Genomic DNA, 27,894 nt, shown 5'->3' with positions numbered 1-27,894 from the left:
CAAAGTTGCAACTGCATAAGCATCAGCAAGTCCTCGAGTACTGTGCCAAGTGAAACTCTAATCCTTTTGGGATGGCCTTTTTCCCAAGGTCAGGAATGGTCCCAAGTTTATGTGGGGGGGGGGTGAGACAATGGAAGCAAACCCCTTTCCCTACACATGACCCAGCTACAGTTTGAACAGTTTGGTTAGTTTGTTTTCGGGTAAGAAAGTGAAAACTCTGCGCCACTGTACTGGAGATTAAAGGCTTTTCATTAACAATACTTTGTCATTAATATCTTCAGAGGTCTCTGTGTATTTGAACTGAAATGTGAACAGAGCCTCGATCATGTGACCCTAAATGGGCCCAATCACAACAGTGCACACGATCATGGTTAAATTCCACCAGGACTTCATGGGAGAGTGTGTCTCATGGAATCGTCATAGAATCATTCAAATCAGAGGCTGTCATACTGTGCTCTCTCTCTCTCTCTCTCTCTCTCTCTAGTATCTCCATCCACCCTTTCTCCAGAGCCCTGAATACTTTTTTCCCTTTTCCAAGCATTGATCCACTTCCCTTTGGATAGTTCTTGTTGAATCTGCTCCCACTACCCTTTCAGGTCGTGTATTCCTGATCATCACGGCACGCTTCGTTAAACAGGCTCATGACCATTCGGTCTGATTTGCCAAGAGTAATTGTTCCTGTGTAAAGATCATTCACCAGACCCTGCAAGCCCTAAAAAAAGTATCTCCACCATTAGCTGTGATTCTGGGATTGGAAGTCATTGACTAAATAATCTGCTAAGAGTTACAATGGAATCTGATGTATGGTCATCAGCTGGGCTGTCTGTGTGATGTATTTGCGACGAGCTGCATACATAATTACACAGCACCTTGTTTTATATTGACAACTGAAACTTGTAGATACATTGCACCTTTTTTTAGACAAAAAGGGACATAGAGAGAGGCAATCTCTGCTGCATCCCCTTGCAATGCCCTGACCAACCAAACCCTGGCCTGAGAATTAAGATTGACAGTTCACTGCTCTTCCTGCATCTCCACGCCGATGATGGCTCAACTTTTCGTTCACTCTTTTCTCATGGTGTCCCTTTTCTCACGTCTGTTTCTCATGTCTTCATTCTGATGAGTGCAAAGCTTTGCTTTCTTGTCACCTTTCAACCGATGTTTAAAGGCCGACTGTAGTGACGAGTGACAGATTGAGGGGGGTGGGGTGGATGGAGTGTTAATAGGAGGTCCCATCATGTTGAAGCATTTGAATGACATTCACACAGGCCACTGTTTTGACTGTAAGTGGGTTAATGTTTCCATTTAAGGCAGCAGTCAGAGGATTTCCTCAGAGTCCTAAGATATTAAAACAGTCCATGTCCATCTGCAACAAACATGGACAAATTCAGTTAGGAGAGAATCTAACCATCAACTCTTTACATTCCATGGCATTATCATTGCTTAATTTCTTACATCGACATCCTAGAGGTTACCATTCACCAGAAACTGAACAGAACCAGCAAGATGAACATCGTAGCTGCAGCAGCAGGACAGAAATGAAGAATTAGCAATTAGCTCAATTTCAGACTCCCCAAAGCCTGTCCACTATTTACAAGGCACAAGTCAGGGGTGTGATGGAATACTTCCCACTTGCCTGGATGAGTGCAGCTCCAACAACACTCAATGCCAGCCAAGATGAAGCAGCCCACATGCTTAGTACCACATCTACAAGCACCACTCCCTGCACCATCGAGGGTCAGTAGCAGTAGTGTGCACTATCTACAAGATGCACTTTAGAAACTCACCAAAGATCCTTTGACAGCACCTTCCAAACCTGTGACCTTGCCACCTAGAAGGACAAAGGCTACAATGATATTGTTAACAGCACCACTGCAAATTCCCCTTCAAGCCATACACCAATCAGGATTGGAGGTACATTGTTGCTCTTTCACTCCCACTGGATTACAGTCCTGGAACTGCCTTCCTAACAGGACTGTGGAAGTCACTACAACCAAAGGACAGCAATAGTTCAAGAAAGCGGTTCACCTTTGCCTGCTTGAGGGCAATTAGGGATGGGCAATAAATACTGGACTTACCCTGCGGAGACCATATCCCACAAACAAATACTTAAAGACGCTGTGTTCACAGACTGAAGTGCTGTTATGTCACGCTGCTGGCTTTGACCTTAGGCAAGCCTCCGTGATGGCAAAACTCAAAGATTGGGATGGAATTTTAAAACATTTAGCCCTTGTTTTGTTTTTCTCTACAAGATCCATCTTCAAAGCGCTGTTTTTCTGGGTGAGGAAGAGACGAAGTACCTTTTCACTTTCCAGTCTTTATCACCCAATCCTTAATTACCCGGTAAACTATTCATGCAGCCTTTGAAGTTACCGTTGTTATCAGGATAATGCGTTGCTCAGTGGCAGCTAGCCAGGCTGTTACTCCCCCGCAGTCAAGGACAACCTGTACGTGCCTTCACCTGGCCCTGCACCACATGCACACAACAGAAGCAGGGAAACTGATAGACTGACTTGCAGGCAGCTTTGTGACTGGCCACAGCAGTATCTCATTGCCCACTGCCTTTGAACTTTTATAGCCACTGTTATGAATACAGTTGATGTTGAGATTTCTACAGTGAGCACCTCAGGACTTGGCATGACCTTGCGTTCAGCTTTTGTCGCAGCAGTGATGTTGCTGAGGCCAGGCGTGAACAATCTGAAAGCCAGGCATGTAAAAGAGAACCAGTGGTTTGTTGAAAAGCGGAGAGCCGCGCCAGTTCTTCCCCTGGTGTATTAAGAAGAAACACTTGCATTTATGTAGCGCCTTTCATGACATCCTAGCTTCCAGCCATTGAAGTGTAGATACTGTTGGAATGTAGGATACACATCAATCTCCCACAAACAGCAATGTGATACTGACCAAATAATTTGTAATTTTTTGTGATGTCAGTCAAAGGATATTGGCTATGGCAACGTGGATCACTTCCCTATACTTCTTCGTAATCGTGTCATGTGATCTTTTACATCCACCCGAGGGAGAAGGCAGGGCCTTGGTTTAACTTCAGAAAGGCAGCATCCAGAACAGGGCAGCACCACCTCAGTGTGGCACTGGAGTGTCAACTTTGAGTTGGAGTTCAGGTCACTGGAGTGGGGTTTAGAACCATGACCTCCTGACTCCAGAGTGAGTGCAATATCCAAATCCCAGCATGCATCTTAGTGATACTGGCTTCCTGCATGGCTTTCGGTCTCTTATATCGGGAGAAGCTTGAGAAGCTGCAGCCACCTCACCGACAGCACTCAGCTGTTCATTTCTCACATTTGGGCGGCACGGTGGCTCAGTGGTTTGCACTGCTCCCTCTCAGCGCCAGGGACCCAGGTTCGATTCCACCCTCAGGTGACTGTGTGGAGTTTGCACATTCTCCCCGAGTCTGCGTGGATTCCCTCCGAGAGCTCCGGTTTCCTCCCACAGTCCAAAGAGGTCAGTTGGATTGGCCATGTTAAATTGCCCATAGTGTCCAGAGATGAGAATAGTAAGTGGAATAACAATGGGAAATACAGGGATAAGGTAGGGAGGTGACCCAGGGAGGGTTGGTGTGGACTCTACACAGGGGAGATTCTATGATTCATTCCACTCTTGAAACAGGTCCAAACTGCAAAGATGAGAATTGAAGACAATTCAGATTTTGATACTGATTTCATGTAACCCAGAATTAGAAATTTTCAAATGTCTGCTGCTAGGACAAATTTCCTTCACAGATAGCAATTAACCTCTGACTGATCCCACACAGGAGAAGATAAACACAGCCCCAGCTTAACAGATTAAAGTTTTGCATATTTTACAGGACAAGATCTCTGACTGGTAAGATAAAGTCACCGAAAGTTTCTTCCCTGAATTTAAAAGAAACATTGTGCCGTTAGAGGAGAGATCAAAACTGAGTCCCCATCTGCCTGGTTGGGATGTAAAAGATCGCATGGTGCAATTTTGAAGAAAGTTAGGGGAGTTATCCTTGGCGCCCTGACCAATACGTATCATCCCATTGACATCATCGAAGCTGATTATCCAGTCATTATCACATTGCTGTGGATGGGGGTTGGCTGTGTCCAAAATGGCTTCCACATATCCTACATTACAACAGCAACTACACTTCCCAAGCACTTTATTAGCTGTAAAACATTTGGACATGTCCAGTGGATATGAAAAGTGCTATATAAATGCAATTCTCTCTTTATGTCATAGACCTGTACAGCACGGAAACAGACCCTTTGATCCAATCCATCCATGCCAACCAAATACCTAAATTAATCTAGTCCCATTTGCCAGCATTTTACCCACACCTCGCTATGCCCTGTCTGTTCATATACACATCCAGATGCATTTTAAATGTAATTGTACCAGCGTCCACCAATTCCTCTGGCAGCTCATTCCATACACACACCACCCTCTGCGTGAAAAAGTTGTACCTTAGGTCTGTTTTAAATCTTTACCTTCTCACCTTAAACCTGTACCCTCTCGTTTTGAACTCCTCTACATTACAACAGCAGCTACACTTCCCAAGTAGTTTATTAGCTGTAAAACATTAGGACATGTCCAGTGGATATGAAAAGTGCTATATAAATGCAATTCTCTCTCTATGTCATACAGCTGTACAGCACGGAAACACATTAAGCAATTCACCCTATCCACGCTCCTCTTGATTGTATAAGCCTCTATAAAGTTACCCCTCAGCCAGGAAAATAGGCCAACCTATTCAGCCTCTCCCTGTAGCATTAACTCTCCAAGCCAGCAACATCCTTGTAAATCTTTTCTGCACCCTTTCAAGTTTAGCAACATCTTTCCTATAGCAGGGAGACCAGAATTAAATGCAGTATTCCAAAAATGACCTAATCAAAGACCTGTACAGTTGCAACGTTACGCCCCAACACCTATACTCAATACTCTGATCAGTAAAGACAAGCGTATCAGATACCCTCTCCGCCATCCTACCTACCTGTGACTCCACTTTCAAGGAATTATGTTTTTCAATCACTTAAATCAATAATTCGCATTTCTCAGCAATAAAGTAATTGAAGGTACAGATTGCTGTTTTGTTATGATAACTGTTATTCAATCTGATACACTGAGAGTAGAACTAAGGGGAATCTGCGAGCTTTTTTAGGGAAAAAAATATATTTCCGAGGTAGCACCCTGAGAGTGGGGAGCCTGTGGAATTCTCTGCCACCAGAAAGCAATTGAGACCAAAACATTGAATGTTTTCAAGAAGGAGTTAGATAGTTCGTAAGGTTAAAGGGATCAAAGGGTATGGGGAGAAAGTGGGAACAGGGGACTGAGTTGGATGATCAACCATGATCACACTGAATGGAGCTATAGGATTGAAGGGTTAAATGGCCTACTCCTGCTCCTAATTTCTCTGTTTCTATGTTATTTGGTCCTTTGAGCCCACTCCACCATTACAATCATGATCCTGACAGATTTTAATGCTTGAATAGATGGCATATGGTATATTGGGACTTCCAGGAGTGTAACCCAACAGTACTTGTCTTCCTCAGCAGGTCCAGTCTTCCCCAGACACGGGCGGGACTCCACTCCCAAGATAAATGTGCCGATAGGACAAGGTTGGGAAAAGGCAGTCTGGTCTCTGTTTGAGTGCAGATCCCCATGGGACACCAGTCCTAAATAGAAGGACTGTGTTTAGTGAATGAACTACATCTGACATGTAGATGGTTATCTAGCACCACTCTGTAGGACAAGATGTCAGCTTGCAGATGGATTGCAGGATGTTGGCAACTAACCCCAACTTGGGGGATTTTATTTTAGATAATAAGAAATGTTAGTTATTAATGTTTAGGCTCAACTGTTTGTGTTTCCTTCTGCCCTCCAGCTGACCATTAGTTACATTGATGTGATGGCCACAAGTCCAGAACGTCGGAGACAGTTAGAGACGCAGTACTGCTTTACATGTGATTGTGTACGATGTGAGACAGCCGAAAAGGTTTGTTATGTCTGAGTTACTTGGGGAGTTGGTCGTGTCAAGGTTCCTGATTCTTGTGTTCACATTTTACCCACAGCTTTGCTTAATTCTGTTTGAAGGCCACTTCACCTGTTCCATTGGCTCTGGTGTCTTGTTGCATTAGGTCTAAAACGCTTAAACAATTTTGTTTATTGACTCTTGCATTGGAAAGGTGGGATGCTGGAACAGGTTGTAATGTCAGGGAAGGAGAGTGGGAGGTGTTGTGGGTCAGGATTCATCAATGTTGTTGCTCACGGGAAAAATGAGTTTACATCCCGCTCTCAAGTTGATGTGATGAAAGTCTTTTCCATCTTTTTCATTTTTGATTATAAATATTTGATGTTGTGTCTGCCGTGGTTCACATCGTTATCAGGACATTATGCGTTCAAGTTCCACTCTAGAGACCTCAGCATAGCCCGATACCCCCATGTGACACTGAGGGGGTGCTGCTTTGTCACTAGTGCTGTTTTTTTAAAATATAAAAAGGTTGATGTGGCAATTATTAGATCTTACTGTATCATAATCAATTGCTGAATATCCTACAATATCAGCAACACTTTAAGAAGTATTTAACTGGCTGTAAAACACTTTGGGGACAGCTAGTGATTGCAAAAGATGATAACTAGATATATTTCTCTCCATAATAGATGATCCCACAGTACTATTACAAAGAGGAACAGGTCACTTCTTCCCAGTGTATGAGCTAAAATAAACCCCATATCATTTGGTCATGATCACATTGACATTTGTGGGGGCTTGTGTGTGAGGTGTGAGCTTACTGAAACATGTAAGATCCTAAGGGGTCTGGACAGCATAGCTATGGACAGGATGTTTCCCCTTGTGGGAGAGACCAGAACATAGCAACACAGTTTAAAATACAGGGTCTCGCATATAATTTGGAGGAAAGGGAAATGTTTATTCTGAGGGATCTTGGCCAGTGAAAATTGCTTCCCCAATCATCCCCAATCATAATTAGTGCTGAAATAGATAGATTCATGACCAAATGATAAAGACACCATTGTCCCAGAGGGCCATAGGACTGCTCTCGCATTACAGAGAGACAACTGACGATGAGTTTAACCTGAGGGTCCTCACTTTTCAGGCAAGGAGCAAGGTTGAGAAGACAACACCGTAGAGTGGCCTGGTGGCTCAGTGGTTAGCAATGCTGTCTCACAGCGCCAGGGACCCAGGTTCGATTCCAGCCTGGAGTGACTGTCTGTGTGGAGTCTGCACATTCTCCCTGTGAGTTTCCTGCGGGTACTCTTGTTTCCTCCCACAATCCAAAGGTGTACACATTAGGTGTATTGGCCATGCTAAATTGCCCATAGTGTCACGGGTGTGCAGGCTGAGTGTGTGCAGGGCCACGAAATAGGGAAGGAGCTGTGACTGGGTAAGATGCTCTTTCGAGGATTGATGCAGACTTGACAGGAGGAATGGCCTCTTTCTGCACTGTGGGGAGCCTCTGATTCACGGTAACCTTAGCCAGTACGGGTATTGAACCTGTGCTGTTGGCGTCACTCTGCAGCGCAAGCCATACTTCCAACCAACCGGGCTAACCAAACCCATTCGCTAATGAGAGAGTTGGTGATTATTGGGAGTATTGGGAATGTGGAGCTGAACCTGAAATCAAATTAGCTATGACCATATTGAATGGTGAAGCAGGCTTGAGGGACCGAATGGCCTCACCTCCTCCAAATGTGTATCTCAGCAAGGCTGACAAAGTTGCTGCGCTACAGCAACAGGAAGAGAAATGAGCTTTGAGATCGAGAAATAGATGCTACGTAAATGCAAGTCTTTCTTCATACACTGTAGATTGAGCTGGAGGGAGTCTCAGTTCCAGACACTGTAAGTCCATGGCCTCAATACCAGAGAGCCCAGCAACATCAAACAGACGCCAGGAGTGAGATACTGGCTGTCTCTCGATGAGGTGGGTGAGGAGTGTTGTAATGAGTTACTTTCAAGCATTATTTATGAAGAAGAAAGAATTCTCTGTCACCGAGCAAGTGTTGAAGTGATGTCTTGAGATGTGCTGTCACTACACTGACATCTTCTTAGCAGGAAGCATTTGATCAACCAGGGATTGAAGTGGATTCCAATAAAGTTGTTTTTTTGTGTGTTGCTGGACGCTGGCCAGAGATTTATTTGCTCAGACGCACAACGCCTCCTCGCAAATAAATCAGACAGGATGGCTTTTCAAATCAATTCGATTCACTGTGAGTGAGCTGCTTCTTCATTATCTTCAGGGCTTCAGGGACAGCCAACAGAATGAAGGGGGCCAATGGATTGACGAGTGTCAGTCGAGAGCACGGCTCTGTAACCTGCTGCTCTGCTGAAGAGAGGAAGCCAGTGGGAATGGCAGGAGTTGAGCTTCTCCTTTCCCTGTAAAATTAACACCACTTTCAGGGCCACAGTCACTGACCAGCAGGGCCCAGGTACTGGAGGTGCTAGGGATCACAGGATTTTCTTTATTCTTTCCTGGAATGTGGGGTTACTGATAAGGCCTGTATTTGTTTCCCATCCCTAACTGCCCTTGAATTGTGTGCCTTGCTCGACTGTTTTGGAGGGTAATCAATCATCAACCACATTCCGGTGAAGTTGGAGTCATGCATGTTAGCCACACCGGGAAAGGAAGGTAGATGACACGGTACATTGGAGATTGTAAATCTCACTAGCTGAAGGGAGTACACAATGAACTTCACTGAATTACAAAAGTATGCAGTGACCCTGACTGGGTTCAGAAAGCATACTGTGAACCCCAGCTCCTTCAGGCAATATACAGTGAGCTACGCTTAATAGAGGCAACGTACAGTGAGCTTCACTGGATAGAGACAGTGTACAGTGAACCTGAACGTATTTTGTAGAAGCAGTGCTTCGAAAGCTAGTGTTTCCAAAAAAACCTATTGGCCTACAACCTGAAGTTGTGTGATTTTTAACTTTGTCCACTCCAGTCTGACACCAGTTCCTCCAAATCACTGGTAGAGATAGTGTACAGTGAACCTCACTGGTTAGAGACAGTGTACAATGAACCTTTCTGGGTACAGACAGTGTACAGTGAACCTCACTGGGTAACGGCAGTGTTCAGTGAACCCACTGGGTAGAGACAGTGTACAGTGAACCTCATTGGGTAGACACAGAGTACAGTCAACCTCACTGGGTAGAGGCAGTTTACAGTGAACCTCACTGGGTACAGACAGTGTACAGTGAACCTCACTGGGTAACGGCAGTGTTCAGTGAACCCACTGGGTAGAGACAGTGTACAGTGAACCTCATTGGGTAGACACAGAGTACAGTCAACCTCACTGGGTAGAGGCAGTTTACAGTGAACCTTACTGGGTAGAGACAGTGTACAGTGAACCTCACTGTGTAGCAGCAGTGTTCACTGAATCTCATTGGATAGTGGCAGTGTACAGTGAACCTCACTGGATATGGCAGTGTACAGTGAACCTCACTGGGTAGAGACAGTGTACAGTGAACCTCACTGGGTAGACACAGTGTACAGTGAATCTCACTGGAGAGCGGCAGTGTACAGCAAACCTTTCGGGGAGAGACAGTATACAGTGAACCTCACTGGGTAGCGGCAGTGTACAGTGAACCTCACTGGGTAGCGGCAGTGTTCAGTGAACCTCACTGGGTAGCGGCAGTGTACAGTGAACCTCACTGGGTAGCGGCAGTGTTCAGTGAGCTTCACTGGATAGCGGTAGTTTTCACAGAATCTCACTGGATAGAGTCAGTGTACAGTGAACCTCCCTTGACAGAGGCAGTGTTCAGTGAACCTCACTGGGGAGAGGCAGTGTACAGTGAACCTCACTGGATAGAGACATTGTACAGTGAACCTCACTGGGGAGAGGCAGTGTACAGTGAACCTCACTGGATAGAGACATTGTACAGCAAACCTTTCTGGGTATAGACAGTGTACAGTGATCCTTACTGGGTAGCAGCAGTGTTCAGTGAACCTTACTGGGGAGAGACAATGTACAGCAAACCTTTCTAGGTGTAGACAGTGTACAGTGAATCTCACTGGATAGAGGCAGTGTACAGTAAACCTCACTGGATAGTGGCAGTGTACAGTGAACCTTACTGGGTACAGACAGTGTACAGCAAACCTTTCTGGGTAGAGGCAGTGTACAGTGAACCTCACTGGATATGGCAGTATACAGTGAACCTCACTGGGTAGAGACAGTGTACAGTGAACCTCACTGGATAGAGGCAGTGTACAGCGAACCTCACTGGGTAGAGACAGTGTACAGTGAACCTCACTGGGTAATGGCAGTGTTCAGTGAACCTTACTGGGAAGAGACAGTGTACAGTGAACCTTACTGGGTAGAGTCAGTGTACAGTGAGACTCACTGGATAGAGGCAGTGTACAGTGATTCTCACTGGGTAGAGGCAGTGTACAGTGAACCTCATTTGTAGCGGCATTTTACAGTGATCCTTACTGGGTAGAGACAGTGTACAGCCAACCTTTCTGGGTAGAAACAGTGTACAGTGAACCTCACTGGGTAATGTGTTGCTGGTTAAAGATGAGGCGCTCTTCCTCCAACCGAGGTGCAGGTGAATTTGTGTCGGATATGGAAGGATCTCTTGGGGAGAGGTGTTCCCTGAAGCGTTCTGCAAGTAGGCGGCCTGTCTCCCCAATATAGAGGAGGCCACATCGGGTGCAGCGGATGCAATAGATGATGTGAGTGGAGGTGCAGGTGAGAGGTGTTCCCTGAAGCGTTCTGCACCTCCACTCACATCATCTATTGCATCCGCTGCACCCGATGTGGCCTTCTCTATATTGGGGAGACAGGCCGCCTACTTGCAGAACGCTTCAGGGAACACCTCTGGGACGCCCGAACCAATCAACCCAACCACCCCGTGGCTCAACACTTTAACTCTCCCTCCCACTCCACCGAAGACATGCAGGTCCTTGGACTCCTCCATCGCCAGAACATAACAACACGACGGTTGGAGGAGGAGCGCCTCATCTTCCGCCTGGGAACCCTCCAGCCACAAGGAATGAACTCAGATTTCTCCAGTTTCCTCATTTCCCCTCCCCCCACCTTGTCTCAGTCGGTTCCCTCAACTCAGCACCGCCCTCCTAACCTGCAATCCTCTTCCTGACCTCTCCGCCCCCACCCCACTCCGGCCTATCACCCTCACCTTGACCTCCTTCCACCTATCACATCTCTATCGCCCCTCCCCCAAGTCCATCCTCCCTACCTTTTATCTTAACCTGCCTGGCACCCTCTCCTCATTCCTGATGAAGGGCTCTGGCCCGAAACGTCGAATCTCCTGTTCCTTGGATGCTGCCTGACCTGCTGTGCTTTAACCTGCAACACATTTTCAACTCTAATCTCCAGCATCTGCAGACCTCACTTTTTACTCACTGGGTAATGGCAGTGTTCAGAGTTCCTTGCTGGGGAGAGACAGTGTGCAGTGATCCTCACTGGATAGCAGCAGTGTACAATGAACCTCACTGGGTAGAGGCAGTGTACAGTGAACCTCACTGGGTAGAGGCAGTGTACGGTGAACCTCACTGGGTAGAGACAGTGTACAGTGAACCTCACTGGATAGAGGCAGTGTACAGTGAACCTCACTGGGTAGAGACAGTGTACGGTGAACCTCACTGGGTAGCGGCAGTGTACAGTGAACCTCACTGGGTAGAGACAGTGTACGGTGAACCTCACTGGGTAGCGGCAGTGTACAGTGAACCTCACTGGGTAGAGGCAGTGTACAGTGAACCTCACTGGATAGAGGCAGTGTACAGTGAACCTCACTGGGTAGAGACAGTGTACGGTGAACCTCACTGGGTAGCGGCAGTGTACAGTGAACCTGAAAGTATACTGTATAAGACCCAGAACATTGCTGTAAAATCAATACTGCCATCGGCTCGATGTTTTACATCCTGTCGGTCAAAGCATTTGTCTGGCTTGTGTTTCTGATGAGCAATAGCTCAATGCTTGGCCGCTCACAGCAAGAGGGAGAGAAAGCCAGAGAACATTTCTATTTGCTGATTATAGCACCTTTCACAGCTCAGTGAGTTTAGTGATACACTGAGCAGACTCTGGACTGGATGATTAATTGCTCAACGCTTGTCATAACTGAGCTATAAATAGCCATTTTGTTCAGGTAGCTTGCCACCTGGGCTCAATTTTATGGCCAGAACCAGAGGTAAAAATGTGTTGACAGCTTAATACATTGTCCTCCTGAGCATGGGCAGAATTAAACCAGCGAGACACTGCACACCTTCAACCCCCCCAGTCACTGAGTTAGTGCCCTCCAACAAATGGGGAATGGTGAATTGACCAATGAGCCTTCTCATTATTTCAGAGATTGAATCAGAAAGTGCGGCTCGCCCTAAAGAGTCTCAGCTGGTGCTGTGCCAATGTGGTCCGAGGTTCACTGGGTAACACCTGTGCCTCTGAATCTGTTCAAGCTCCACTCCAGAAACCTCCTGCATTGCCCCAGTGAGGGAGTCTACCAGATGTGAAATGTTAAACCTGCCTGCCCTCTCAGGTAGATGGGAAAGATCCATTCATTTGAAGAACGGGGGGTGGGGGAGCGTTCCTCAATATCTCAGTCCATGTTGACTTGTCAATTAATGCACTTTTTAAATGTAACATATTTCTCACATTGCTGTTTATGGGAACCTGTTGTGTAGAAATTAGCTGCTTTGTTTTCTATATATAACAAGTGACTGACTTCAGTAAGGTACTTAATTGGATGAAAAATGCATTGACATGTCTTTAGGTTGTGAAAGATGCTATATAAATTCAAGTCTGGCTTATATCAGATAGAAACAGGATTAGCTGCCCTTCACACCTGACCTACTGGTGCTCCTTAGTCTCTTTTTCTTCCATAACATCTATTTAACTGATTCTGAACCACTGACCTGGCACTGAGCTTTACTCCCAGGGTTCTAATCCCAATACCAAGGTCAGGAAACAGGTCTGGGGAGGGTCCTGGGGGCAGAGTTTTGAGGACGCAGCCAGTCAAGAGGCCTTTTCAGTGAGCTCTGTCTAATTATGGACAGCAGGCATCTCTTGCAGCACCTGGAGGGGTTTGGGGGTGGGAGAGTTGGAAACTCCGATGGCCGCACCTGCTGACGGGGGATGCTGGGACATCCCAGAGATGCTCTTTCAAGACTCCGCAGTAAACTCACGCTGGGCTGCGTTGCAAAGTACATCTCTGCCTCACAGAGGCCATCACTATGGCATCCAGATTTAGATTGAGATTTTATCGACATGTGAACTCAAGTACAGGAGCACAGTGAAAAGTGTATAATGTCATCACACTCAACACCATCTTAGGGACCAAGGAGTTAAAAAAAGACATTGGTTCAAAGTAGTAAGAGTTTAAAATTTTTTCATACAATAATTAGAAAAATAAAGAAATAAGGATATAGTTAACAATAAAGTTTTTTTGGTTTAAACTAGGAAAATAAAGGAATGAATTAAAAGTTCAACAATCTTTAATGAGCCTCCAGTTCTGTTGTTCTCTGGGAGACCTCAGGTGCCTGTTCTCAATGTCATCGCTCCAACCTCAACAGGGCAGCTCACCTGCCATTTCGGTAATCCAGGTGCCGCCTGATGAGCACCAGCCATCGGCATTCTGCATCTTAATTAGCTGGTGTACAGGTGGCAGTCAATCCACAGAAGCCTCCCCCTGAAAGTCAACTGGAAGTAGGCATGAACTGACAGACCAGCACACATGTACGGGATGAAAATAGGGGGTCGGTTGTCTCTGCTTCAGTCCCTACCTCTGCCTGTGCACTACGTGTCCTCACAGCTGCTGTGCATTTTAAACAGATGTTTCACATGCCATCTGTCCTACATTTCTCACATTAAATCTTATTTCTGGAAGAGATGACTCTTCTATGTTTTTAGGTTTTGTGGCAGGAGTGCACTAATTTACGTTCTGAGACCAGGTTACAGATGAGGCCTAGCTGTTTATTACTGGCTCAGGCCTGTGACAGAATGAATTAACTGTATCAAGGAAGGATGCTTAAGTCAATCAACATCCACTGAGGTGATGTGTTGGTGCTTGCACAGTCACGATGTCTATATTGATGGTTAATGTCAACAGACTTCAGGCCTGTCATACCACCCCAAATCTATTCCCCACCCCCCCTCCCCCCAGTGATGGTAAAAGCTGGAAGGGAGAGGGCACTAATCTCAGGCTCATTCTCAACAAAACAAATATGCATTATAGAGAAAAATGGTTTCAGGTAGGATGCAGTCCCTAAAAACTGGAAACAGGAAACAATGGTGTGTGATACTACTATCGGACTAGTAATCCAGGGGTGTAAGGTGTGGAATGTATACTTGTAGGTTCAAATCCCACCTGCACAACTGGCGTAATATAAATTCAGTGAATACTATTTGAATTGAAAATTTGTCTTTGTAATGGAGATGTGAAGCTGTCATTGATTATTGTGAAAACTCATCTGATGCACTGACTGGAGGGAAATCTGAAAACCTTGCACAGTGTTTGACTGCACACCTACAACAATGTGGTTACCTCTCAATTGCCCTGTGCACTCAGTTCAGGGGCAGTTAGGGCTGGGTGACAAGTACTGGCCTTGCCCGTGGTATACACAGCCCATGGAAAAGTAAAGGGTGCGGACATCTTCAAAATTGCAGGATGACTGAAGTGGAATTTCACTTCCTTACCTGACAGTTATCAGTCAGCTGGCCGCCTTTGATCAAAGCTGAGTTCAATGCCTGAAACAACCGGCAGAAATTACACAACAGCATGTAAATAAAAGCAAGCTTCGGGAATATTGTGAGGAGTGAATCTGCATGCTCATTTATTGCTGAAAATGTGCTGCTGGAAAAGCGCAACAGGTCAGGCAGCATCCAAGGAACAGGAGATTTGACGTTTCGGGCTAACGTCGAATTTCCTGTTCCTTGGAAGGGCTTTAGCCCGAAATGTCGAATTTCCTGTTCCTTGGATGCTGCCTGACCTGCTGTGCTTTAACCAGCAACACATTTTCAGCTCTGATCTCCAGCGTCTGCAGACCTCACTTTTTACTCCATGCTCATTTATTGGCGAAATAAACTCCATGGGAAGTCTGACCACATTTTCCTACCTCACCTGATGTAGATAGGTGGAGATTACCCTCTCATCTTTTGGAAGTTTTGGATCTGAGTGTTTTCCTTCTCTCTGGTGTCACTCTGTTCCATTTGGCTATGAATCCAAACCTGATGCACTTTAATGTGCATGTGATTAGTGATTCAGCTGCAGTAATTGGTAAAAGCTAATTTCGAGTGTGAAATTAAATCCTAATGCTCATGTTTTAGTGCTTGTTCAAAAATCATTTAGCCTTTCAACACTCTCAGATTCACAATTGATAAAGTATAATTATCTCAAAATGAACACTGACGCTTAGAACAGTATGTTTATGCTGCATTGGTGTCTCGGAAGTCGAATTTCTCTGAGTGGCCAGCTATAATAACTTTAATAGGAACTGCTAGCATCTCCTCTGCAATGAGAGTTGAGCTAACTGGCCTGTCGTTTCCTACTTTCTGTTCCACTTAATTTTGGAATAGAGAAGTTACATTTACTGTTTCTCAATCTGATAGGCAGCAAAAAGCAGAAACAAAAACTTGCATCTGAAGCCCACCTTCAAAGAATAAACATAAATTGTTTTCTGAGAGAGGGTCATATTTATTTCAGGATGCATTTGGTCAGGGGGAAGGGAGCATTTGATGTGATGAAAAACCTCCCACAAGCGATGGAGAGACTATTAAATTGCTATTTAAGGCTACTCCGCAACTGGAGTTTTTTTCTTTATTTATTCATTTGTGGGATGTGGACGTCACTGACTGGGCCAGCATTCATTGCCTGTCCCTAGGTGCCCTCGAGATGGTGGGGGTGAGCTGCCTTCTTGAACCACTGCAGAGCTCTCCCACTGAGGGGGAAACAAAAAACTTTTTCAAAAGTAATTTGTTCATAAATTATAAAATACCACTCTACTACTGTGCAATAGCCGAGTCAATCATCCCGATCTTTTCAAGTTTCAATGCCAAAGCAGTTGAAGTTACCTAACCTTCTGCACACAAAGATTGTGTAATTAATGGGGATCAGCCAAGCAGTGTGGCCAGCAGCAGCTGGGGAGTAGCTGTTCGAACCAGTTAATGGATATGTGGTGCATAGCCTGGAAAACATGACAAAGCTTGCCTGAGATTCCATAATGGATAGCTGTGCTCTGAGTTCCAGCTTGCTGGAAATCTCTGGTTGTTTGATCTCTACGAATTTTACAATATTTGTTGACAGAGGATGGGTGTGTTCACTTATTGTTAAAATGTCTGGAAGTTGGCACTTTTATTGCCCTGTAGTAAAAGAAGGTTTCTATTTAACATAGTGAAAGCTTAAGAACTAATTACTTATCAATATTTGTTTAAACATATCCAATTGCCACTACAGGGTTCATTACTTCTGTGTAATGTGTGGTGGGTGGATGGGCATGGGGTGCTACACCTTGCTGTCGGGGGAATAAAGGTTATTTGGAGGGTATGTGATGACTTGGATGAGGTGTGTTTGGGGGCGAGAGGTTATGAAGGTGAAGACTACAGGACCTTTATTTTAAATGGCTACTTCCGAACTACTTCCATGTTTGGTGATTTTAGCCAAGCCAATGGCTCATCCCTGTCCTTGCACCATTGGTAGCCAACGCTGTCAGATATAATTTGATATTGAGTTGTAGATGTTCAGTCAGGGACCAGAAGCTTGATCAAGAGGTCAGTTTGAAGCAATGCCTTAAATGAGGAGAGAGGGACACAGATGTATAAGGAAGGAATTCAAGAGTTTGAAACCTCAGTAAATGAAGGCATGGAGAGTTTAAAGTTAAGGGGAGCTCCAGGGGAATTGTGTTCCCCAAATATCGAGCAGAGAAACCTCCTCTACCAGCTCTTACATTCCATTCTAAATCACGTTCTTGACAAATTCTACTAGTTCAGGATTTTCAAACGATGCATAACACCCACAACCTCTCTCTTTATTTAAACCATATTGACTTTGATAAACATGTCGACACTACAACACATGACACTCGATCTGCAACATTTCCTTCAATCTACGTAAGTGCCATAAATAACACAGCCTTTGGTCAGAACTGCAGCATCTCTGATGTGGCCAGCTGTCAGGAGGTAGACAGTGTGTTTAAAACATCTGGGCTGCTCATATCCATGTGCTCATTGACGGGCCTGGTTTTAGCATGAAGACTGAGTGATATACAATCCTGACCGTCATGCTATTACTGAACAGCTTTAGCCCTCCAAGATACGATGCTGTAATTCTAGTACATGATCCTGACATGAACTTTTACATTGTTAGCTGTGAATTATAGCCATTACAAGCCACTGTGTGCCAGCTGTAGGTCTTGTCTTTGTCAATCCTCGGTGAAACTTTTACACTTACCAAGGATACAGTTCACTGTTCACTTCTCTCAGATTGTGAGCGCCATTCTGGCACAAAGTTGAAGCTTACTCATTGATTTGAATATTGTTCCTTGGCAATGAACATCACTAGCAAGATCAGCTTTTATTGTCCACTCAAAATTGCCCTTGAAATATTCGTAGCCAGCCACCACCTTGAACCATTTTGACTTGTTCCGTGGCAACTTTGTAGGGCATGCCAGGGGGCGCTTAAGAGGTGACCACATTGCTGTGGGTCTGGAATCACGTGTAGGTATGGCTACAAAAAACTGGCCAATTATCTTCTCTAAAGAGCATTAATGAACCAGTTAGGTTTTAACAACAATGAGGTAGTTTCAGCGAGCAAACCTACACCTAGAGTTTCACGATAATTATTAATTAATTGAATTTAAATTCTGTCATGGTAAGACCTGAACCCATTCCCTTAGCCAGGGCCTCTGGATTATTAGTTTAGATTAGATTCCCTAAAGTATGGAAACAGGCCCTTCAGCCCAACAAGTCCATACGACCTTCAGAAGAGTAATCCACCCAGACGCAATCCCCTACCCTATATTTACCCCTGACTAATGCACCTAACACTATGGACAATTTAGCACAGCCAATTCACCTGACCTGCACATCTTTGGATTGTGGGAGGAAACCGGAGCACCCGGAGGAAACCCACACAGACACGGGAAGAATGTGCAAACTCCACACGGACAGTCACCTGAGACTGAATCAAACTGGGTCCCTGGTGCTGTGAGGCAGCAGTGCTGAGCACTGAGCCACCATACCACCCCTTGAGCCACCGTGTCAAATTACATTAGCAGGGAGATGGTGATCAAACTCAATCATGATCCAAATTAGATTTGTTAATGCAGGGCAGAGATCATACACACATTAGGGTTATTCATACAGCTGGGTTCATCAGAACTGTGCCTTTGGAGCCACCCATTTAAGACAGCAATGAGGACAAAACATCTCTCTCGGAGAATGTGAATCTGTGGAGTGCTTAGCTATTTCCACATATGGAGTCAGCTATTACGAGGGGGCATAGCTTTAAATTAAGGGGTGGTAGGTATAGGACAGATGTTAGGGGTAGATTCTTTACTCAGCGAGTCGTGAGTTCATGGAATGCTCTGCCAGTAGCAGTGGTGGACTCTCCCTCTTTAAGGGCATTTAAACGGGCATTGGATAGGCATATGGAGGATAGTGGGCTAGTGTAGGTCAAGTGGGCTTAGATCGATGCAACATCGAGGGCCAAAGGGCCTGTACTGCGCTGTATTTTTCTATGTTCTATGTTCTATGCTCTATACAGGGCTGTCAAGGGTGGACCATTAAGTATATTCAAGGCTGAGATGGACTCATCTTTAATCAATAAAGGAATCAAAGGTTAAGGGGAAAAGACAGGAAAATGGAGTTGAGGGTTATCAGATCAACCACAATCTCATTGAATGGCGGTGCAGGTTTGAAGGACCGAATGGCCTACGTCTGCCCCTTTTATGGTTGTGTGGATCACAGAAGCTCAGGCCATAGCTCTAGAAATCTGGGTTCAAATCTCACAACAGCAGCAGCTAGAGGGAATTTAGTTCAATTATTAAATAAAGCCAAATTAAATACATCGGTCATAAGAAGCAAGTCATCAGAAATGTTATCATAAAATCACCCGATTGTTGTAAAATCACACCTGGTTTACTAAAGCGCCCTAAGGCAGGAATCTGCCATCCTTACCCAGTCTGGCCTGTATGTGACTGCAGTCCTGCAGCAAGTTGGTTGGCTCTTCACCCTCTGAAAGGCCATAGTATCTCACTCCGGGAGGCAATGGGTGTCAGGATTCACTGTATAGTATTCCCAGAGGCCCAGGCAAACACTCTGGGGGCAGAAATTCAAATCCCAGGATGGTAGCTGGTGAAATTAATTAAATGTCAAATTGGAAGCCAGTCTCAGTGATGGTAATTGGGAAACTTGCATCAATCATCGGAAAAACTCACCTGGTTCACTAATATCCTTCAGGGAGAGGAAATCTGCCTTCCATTCCTGCTCTGGCCTACGTGTGACTCCAGGCCCACAGAAATGCAATTGACTTATAACTGCCCTCTGCACTGACTGAGCAAGCCACTCAGTCCAAGAGCAATTAGGGACAGGCAATAAATACTGCCTTGCCAGTGATGCCCACACCTCATTAAAGGATGTATCTTTATAAAAGTTCTGGGCTGCAGGGCCAGAATTGGTCTTGGTGTATCCAACAGGTTAAGAAATGTGCTCCTCACCAGTCAGTGCAGAGTAATAGCCCCTCCCTCCCTCCCACAGCCTTCCATTGATCAAGGTACACACATTCCACATCAGGTACTGGCTCTATCACTCCACCATTGCCTGGCATCTTTACCTGACTGGGCAACAGTTTGAACCTCTTGCCAAGTGTTTTCTTCAAGAGAGGAAGGGAAATGGGGAAGAAAATCAGAGGGATTAAAATTCTTCCTCCATTGTAACCTGAGCACAGTTTCCATTGGTGTTTTGTAGAAATGCTGTGATCTCAGTCTCGTCCTCTCTGCTGTCATTTACGCGTTCTTAAAGAGGCTCAGTCACCTGCCCATAATTCAAAGTACCTTTAGCTGTTTTGTGTTGCAGTTCTATTACTATCTGAAAGCAGAGGTGACCAATTAATATGCAGAATGTTGTTATTGCCATGGCGACTGGAGGAACAGAATCCTCATTCTGCTGTGTGATTTAACACAGTGTAGTGTGCCTGGACAATGAAGCAGCTATTGGTTAATGTGATACTCCAGTGTGCAGCCAGTTCAGTGCCAGAACAGGGGATAGAGAGGACCACACACCACATGGTGTTTCCTGACTGCCTCCCCTCGTTATCCCTGTAAAACAGGAAGAATGCAAAAAGGACTACTTGCAACACTTGTAGTGCTGCAAAGTTTGCCATGTGGGATCAATGTATGGAAGACATTGCATTTTTATCATAGGTAGACATCTCAAGGACTTATCACAGCCTTTCACAGCTTTTTATTTGAGGTTTAGTCACTTTTGGTGTTCACATAAATGTGATTGATGTCCCTTAGGGGGCGGAAGTGATCGGGAACTCCCTGTCTTTTCCAAATTGCCTCAGAATATTTCACACCTGCCCACGATGTTTAGAAAAAGGTGAAAGGTGCTACATAGGTCATTTGGCAGGAGAGACCTTGACCCTTTGCTGAAAACAGCAACATTCTGGTGAAGCTTCTCATCTTACCTTGGTCAGGACGAATGCAAGAATGCCCAATTTCAAACGATCGCGATAACTTATATTACAGGAAGAAAAGGGCTGGTTTGTTTGCAAATCTCGTCTAACAGGCTGAGGCATTGCAATGGGGAAAATAACTGGGAACCATAGGCTTCCTGTGCTTCTGGGCAATTTGAGAAAAAGCATGAGGCTTGGAATACTTTATGTTTGCACAAAACAGCTTCCTGTGTAGAATGAATGCTTCCTCTAGCAGGTGTAAATGAACTATGTTACAGCTAATAACCTTCATTTGATTGTCAGTGTAACTATTAGCACCATCAGGATTGTTCAACGATATTTATCGCTCATTCAACATTTGGTGGGAACTTGCTGTGCACCCATTAGCTGTTGTGTTTCTAAATCGCAATATGAACACACCTGAAGAGTAGTTTATTGGTTGCACATTACTTTGAGAGGTATGACAGTTGTGAACAATACTTTATAAATGCACATCATCTCATCCTTTGGGTATAAAGATTATTCTCACACCTGTGGGCTGCTCTGTTGGTTCTATCATTAATAGGGGTGACAGTGGCCTTGTGGTGGTGGTACTGCTGGACTGTTAATCCAGAGACCCAGGTCAGGTTCTGAGGACCTGGGTTCGAATCCCACCACGACAGATGGTAGAATTTGAATTCAATAAAAATCTGGAATTAAGAGTCCAATGGCGAACACGAGCTGATTATCAGAAAGCCCCATCTGCTTCGCTTATGCCCTTTAGAGAAGGAAACTGCCATCCTCACCTGGTCTGGCCTGGTGACTGCAGACCTATGGCAATGTGGTTGACTCTTAACTGCCCTCTGTGCAATTAAGAATGGGCAATAGATGCTGGGCTGGTTAGTGACGCTCTCATTCCAGTAAATGAATAGAAAACAGCAGCTCTCCCCCGTTGCTGCAGAAGCAGTTTGGATGGGAAACCCGAGCCGGTACGGATTTAACGATGGAATAAGATGTCTGCTGTCAGTTCTGAGTGCTGCAGGGCTACTTCTGGAAATAACCAGTGAATGTCCCAGCAAATGTTTCAATAAAAGACACGGTGTTGCCCTTGGGATTCCGTTCTGCAGACATAGGGGCATGCACAGTCCATCAGAACCAGGAGAAATGTGGAGAATGTTGCTGGCTGTGATCATTGTGGCAGTGTTTTAATAACATGACATCCTTTAGCCTTGGGTGCAGCTGAAAGCTTGCTTGTGTCTGGTGGCTTTGTCTGTCAAAATGTCTGTAAACACTTTGCGCACCAGGACAAGTTCACCCTTTTATGGAGAAGTCAAGGTAAGAGGGCAAGGCCCTCATCGCAGGGGATGCTACCAGGGGTTGGAAAAGTGTGTGCAACAGGAGGTGAGGTAAATCAGGAAATACCCTTGAGGTAATGTCAAAGGCTGCAGCTTAGAGGACGAAGGCAATTTAGACAGGGCACACAATCAAGCAATTCACTACACAGTCGGGTCAACTTAAGAGTAAGAGACTGTGTACTGAGCTTTCCTGAGCTCTTGAGCTGAAGTGAAGAGGGACTGTGTGTAGCTTCTTTGTAACTCGTCAGGAACAAGAGAGGGATGATTGTAGGGGATGTTGGCCCTGTTAGAGTTGATGATTTGAGAAGGATGGAGGGTTCTAATGAGCCACAGCCTTGTAGCTGCATCTTTGGCCACGTGACTGTTTGGCAAGTGTTTGGGAGGGCCTTTGCATATTGTTGGAGCTATTTTGCCATATCCCTAAGTTGAGTATCATTTGGGAAGCGGTGACTGACAGAGGAATAAGGGAGGATCTAGGAAGCTCTGTTTGAACAGTTGGCAGTGAGTGAGCTAAGTATGCGGGCAGAGCAGAGAAGCGCTCGTCAGTGGAGGGTTTGAGATGAAACCATTGACTGTGAGAGTTGGCAGCTGCTGCACGGATTTTAAGAGTTGCGCAGAGAAAGGGTGAAATCCCGTGGGGGTACGAGAGGTTTTCGCTGCCAGCTAGAGAACCCCTTGTCCCTTTTCCTCAGCAAAGCCTGTCACGTCATGGACTGGACAGGCCAGTGCCATCCAGATGGAATGGCTGCTTTTCTCCCCCTTTTCCCTGGGACCTAGGCTCCTGGGGCAGAGGCTCCCCACACTGAGAGCTGGGATTGAAGTAATTCCAAGCCAGGTTCTGACAGGAGAGCGAGTTAACAGCACTGGTCGGGAAGTAGCATTCCCATGGGGTGGGGAGAGGTGGGTATTAGGAGGATCTGAAGCAAAGGCAGGGCATGTGGCTTTTGTTCGTCCACAGAGAGCCCTGTTTCCCACTTCCCAACCCCAGAACAAAACACTGGATAACCAGTTGGATCGTCCAGCTTATCCTTATCCTGGGATGAGGCCGGTCAGTGATCATTAGTTGACCCTTTAAGGGCCTCAGTTGGTGGAGGCCAGAAAGATCAAACCTGAGCCTTCCCACACAAAACTTAATTTGGGCAAACCTGGTGGGGTTCTGGCTGGTCACCATCTTTCCTGACTGAGTTCCCAGCCCACCAGATTGGGTTGGGATACCTGGTCAGCATGGGCGGGTTGGACCGAAGGGTCTGTTTCCATACTGTACATCTCTATGGCTCTATTGCATCTCTGAACAGGTTGAATAGAAAGTTATCTACGTGCATTGGTCACGTAGTCTGGTATTTTTGTCTGGTGTTTTACTAATCAGACTCCGCTGGCTAAAGCACACCTGCATTCCCTCAACACCAGTATTTATAACACCTATTTTTTCATGAACTGCTCAGAATTTGGATTCCCAACCAACCGTATGTGCCTGGCAGCTCCTGCATTGGACAACAGTGCATTTTTAACTCGCTGATGGGGATGCTCTTTAGGGGAAGCCAACTAACTGTGTAAAGGCACCATCTGGTCTCTTGTTAAGCCATTCATTTTACTTTCTTGTGCTTGTGGAGTCAAAAGGAATAAAAGAGAGCTGCTCCCAACTCTACACTGCTCCCCCGCACTTCCCTCTCCTCCTTTATCCCTTTCCCTACCCACCCTCCAGTCCTGTCCAAAGGCTGCTTCACCTGTAGGTATGATAGGCTATAGCAACTCAAGTAAAGGACATGGGGCATTGGAGAACACGCAAACAAGATTCACACACATTTCCGAGTGGGTACACCCATTAGGAGAGGTTACCCAGGTTAGGGTTGTGCTCTCTGGAAAGAGCTGAAGGGTAACCTTATGGAAAGGTCTTTAACATTATAAAAATGTTTGCTCCGCTAGATGTAGAGAAAATGTTTCCATTTGTGGGGGAAACCAAAACTCGGGGTGATTGTGATAGAGGGTCATGATACATTGTTATTTCGAAGGTTAGGGTCTGAGGAATGTATGGCTTTGAGTCTGCCTTGGGAAGACACAGTTTTAGCATTATTTCGTGGGTTTTGTGAGTGTTGGTAGATTGCCTGAAAAGTTGCTAACATGCATTTGAATGTGGCTTTTAATATGAACACCTTGAGGTGAATAGTTCAGTGCCTTAGAAAATAAAAGTAGAAGAGAACAAAGTTGGGCTGTTGCTGAGCAACAAGGTGTCCAATGGCACACAAAAAAAAGTTATTCTGAAAAGGGAGAGCCATCTAAAGGATCAGTGAGTATCTAACTTTTTTTGTCAGAAAGAAGCAGGTTATCTAAACACAAAAAGCCTGGAAGAACAATGAAGCAGTTTAGCAGTCTCCGAAACAGTCAACACAGAAAAACAAATGTCACACGCAGCTTAGAAGTTTCTATGAGAAAAGCTCCAGAAACAGAGGCTTTAAGGCATCAGAGAGGAATTATTCCGACAGAGCTGTTGAATATATGAGTTAAAAGAAAACATGTTAAGGAGTAGATGAGCTGTGTTAGCAGTTTGTTTAAGGGTTTCTTGAAAAGACATTAACTGAAGAAGTCAGGAATGATCGTATGCAGCGGTTTGCCGGAAAGAAACTAAGTTCAGCTGAGCAAGGAAATCTGAAGTGGAAATAAGGTGACCTTTCACCAAGGTTTGAGTATCCATACAATTATTGTCAATGTAAAAGGGTTGAATCTTTAGTTCTGAAGCTTAAGCTAAGACTATTCCAAGTAATTATTGTGTTGTGTAAAGTTTGCTTTTCCTTTTGTGTGCAGCTGATGTTCTTTCATTAAAAGTACATTGAAACTCCCTTGTGAATGTGTTCAATGTCTGAGCACCACAGTAACCTAATTTGCAAAAATACAATTTATGTCTCTCAAGCCAGGCTTCACTTTGGTATCTGACTCATCCAGCAATACCATCAACTGGAATCATAACACTATAAATATATAATCATTACTGCCAAGGTTAGTGGAGAATTCAGGAGAAAATTTACCCCAGGAACGGTAAGAATGTGGAACTCACCAGAAGGGAAGAAGTAGAACGAAATAGTCTTTAGATGCATTTGAAAGGAAACTGCTTGAAAGGAATGGAAGGTTATTCATACTGGATTAGATTAGGCTTGTGTGGAGTATGGACCAGTTGGGCTGAATGGCCTGTTTCTGTGATATTATTTATGATTATGATGAGGAACAGTCTCAGACTGGCTTTCCCACTGGGGGTGAGCACCCTGTCACATACAGATCTGATAATGACCCATGACCAATCTCCCATGTGTGTGTAAATGTTAGATGCAGATAGGTTTCAGTTTGATTGTGAAACCTTCTCCAATTGAACAGCACTGTTGGAAAATGCTCACTCAGGTGAGTAAGGTGGCCAGTGCTGGAGGTGAGGCACAGCAGACACCGGACAGCTGATAACGAAAACCCTCACCGCATTCTTCTGCGAGTTTGAGTATAATAACTTCATTCCAAGTGCAGCGTTGCTGGGAGCAGAATAGCAGTACAGTCCTGGCTAGTCATTGTATTTTAGACCCTTCTGCCAAATCACTTTGGCTGCAGGTTTCAGGCATGTCCACCCTCGGCCATTACACCAGACAGGTGTCAGCCAGTGGACACCCATTGGACTGTCCAGTATAAAACCAGATGAGTGACCACCCTGTGGCGAACGCAGAGTGTGTGGAACCATAACCTGGTGAGGAGAAGAGTTTTCCCTCGAGGCAGAAAGAAAATAGGAGGGTGGAGGGGGAGAGTCCTATAGACAGCTCTGGTGTTAAAATGTTTATTGCTTCCAAATACCATGTGGATTTCAAGAGCAAAACACTTCCTGGGAAACAGGGATCAGCATCAACGTGAAAGGGCATAGTTTGAATTCTCAAGCTCTAAGTGTGATGGTTGGCAGTGATTGATCTACTCCCTGACAGCAGGTATAAAATGTGTTGGCTGTGGAGTATTTTTTAAACGTCTGGCCCTCTGAGAGCTGCCTGTTTGGCTTAAAGATGCAAGCAATGAGTATGCACATTCAGAGAAATCCCAGTCATTAGTAATCCAGGATGTGGGAAGTCAATAGCGCTGGAACTTTATTCATCATTCGCCTTTCTCCAGTAGTGAGAGCAGAGGGCTTCAGAGAGAAAAAGAGAGAGAGTGAGAGAGAAAGTGTGCGTGCAAATGTGTGAGAGCTCGGGAAATTTATATTTGGAGGGAGACAGTGAGGGATGAGTATTGCACTGCAATCTGAAGGCAGACAAGTAAAAGAGCACCTTAATGTCTCAATCAATACACCCATGACAATGGTTTTTGCAGACAGACCACATGTAACCCACTCCCATCAATGCTCTGCACCCACCTCACAGCTTATTTTGTCACAAGGGCTTAATCCTTCAGGAATTTGCACGTTCCTTGGGAAATGGTTAAAGTAAACACAATGTGTGTTCATGAGCTGTCGATGACAGGCGTTTGTTTACCTTTAGACAGAGGGATGAGTGCCATGGTGGGCTGGAAGGGGGAGGAGGTGTGACAGAGGGGCTATCAATGACCTGCTGACCCTGGTACCTTAGCAGAAGGAGTCACTGATGTGTACGTTCTGACACCTCTTCTAACATTGCACTTGTGAACCGTACCAACAGGCACAATATGTCAATGCTTGGCCGTGCTAGGTCAACAGAGAGGGTCAAGAACATGAGGGGGAACAATTCACGGTGCATTTGCTCCCTGGAGTACAAATATGAACTGGAGGAGAACCTGATGCCCATAGACACCTTCCTTCCCATCTGTTAACCTCACATCGTTTCAAGCACAAACACCCTCCTTCTGGGTGTCATTCAATCTGCAGCAGTTCAGTCTCTCCCACAACACCGGTATCATGCTGACCTGAAGTTTAGAAAGGGGCTTCACACACCTTAATCAGAAAATGATTGCCAGAACCACATCAGGATATTTTAAAGCAACTGGTGAAAAAGCTTAAGAACAGAAGAACTAGGAGCGGGAGTGGAATAAACGTTCCCTCAAGCGGACTCCACCGTTCAGTACAGTTATGGCTGATCTGCTACAATACCACTACCCTGACTATTCCTCAGATCTGCTGACCCCTACCCCTCCCCTGCTAGTAGCAGCAACGATTTCAGGTCACGTCTTTGTCTAAGCTTTTGATATCTCCTTATGCGACTAAATTTTAACCGCTAACTGTCTTGAGAAATTGTAACACACAATAGAAATGGACTTTATTTCTGGACCTGGCACTTGTCATCTTTGGATGCTGCCTACAGGCTGGATGTCTTCATTTCTCCCACGGAGGGAGGAAAGGGGACATTGTTTATTAACTGAAACATGCACTCTGATGGCAGATGCACATTTTTATTGGGCTCTTCATCTCCGACTATTTCTGGGTTTAGAAGGTTTGCGACAGCCAGGATTTGTAATGTGGCTGGCAGAAGGAGAAGATCATAATTCAGTGCAGCAGTTCACTCTAAACTTCAAGCGAGGTTTGGAATTCGGTCCTACAATTTCACAATGGGATTATATTGATTCTTCAACCGGGGCAAGCTGAATGCTGACTTAAACAAGTAGTTTGTAATAAGAGTGCTGTTTGGAGCTGGAGATAAGGTGCATGTTGAAAGAGTCCCACCTGCCCCACCACAATTATGATTAAACTGCTGCACTTGTGGAGGCCCAAGTTACATCTGGCCTCTAGATTGTCAGGGATAGGCCACGGCTTGGGAGTTGGGTGTCAGGACCGTGACACACAGGAATTGCCCAGGAAGTTAAATTTCTGATTTTCACGTAGCCTGATGTGAAAGTCCCTGATGCTGGGTTCAGAGTGGAGACTTGGGCCACATACATGTGTGTAGCATTTTTTTGAAGAACTCAGGATCAACTATAGATTCAAGTTAAATCTCTTTAACTCCCAAGATGGTGGCGGTT

General features: G+C 45.2%; 1 protein-coding gene across 2 annotated transcripts in view; it reads left to right on the top strand.

Annotated features, from left to right (window-relative positions):
• Positions 1-27,894, top strand: part of smyd3 (SET and MYND domain containing 3) — a 781,377-nt gene that overhangs the window by 658,579 nt on the left and 94,904 nt on the right. For both annotated transcript variants that reach the window (XM_060831286.1, XM_060831287.1), the window contains one exon: positions 5,861-5,971. In XM_060831286.1, the coding sequence (XP_060687269.1) occupies positions 5,861-5,971 (111 nt within the window). The remainder of the gene's footprint in view (positions 1-5,860; positions 5,972-27,894) is intronic.

This window comes from Hemiscyllium ocellatum, chromosome 10 (genome assembly GCF_020745735.1).
Source record: "Hemiscyllium ocellatum isolate sHemOce1 chromosome 10, sHemOce1.pat.X.cur, whole genome shotgun sequence".
Taxonomy (NCBI): domain Eukaryota; kingdom Metazoa; phylum Chordata; class Chondrichthyes; order Orectolobiformes; family Hemiscylliidae; genus Hemiscyllium; species Hemiscyllium ocellatum.
The sequence above is the reverse complement of the archived record's forward strand: the minus strand, read 5'-3'. Positions and strand labels throughout refer to the sequence as shown.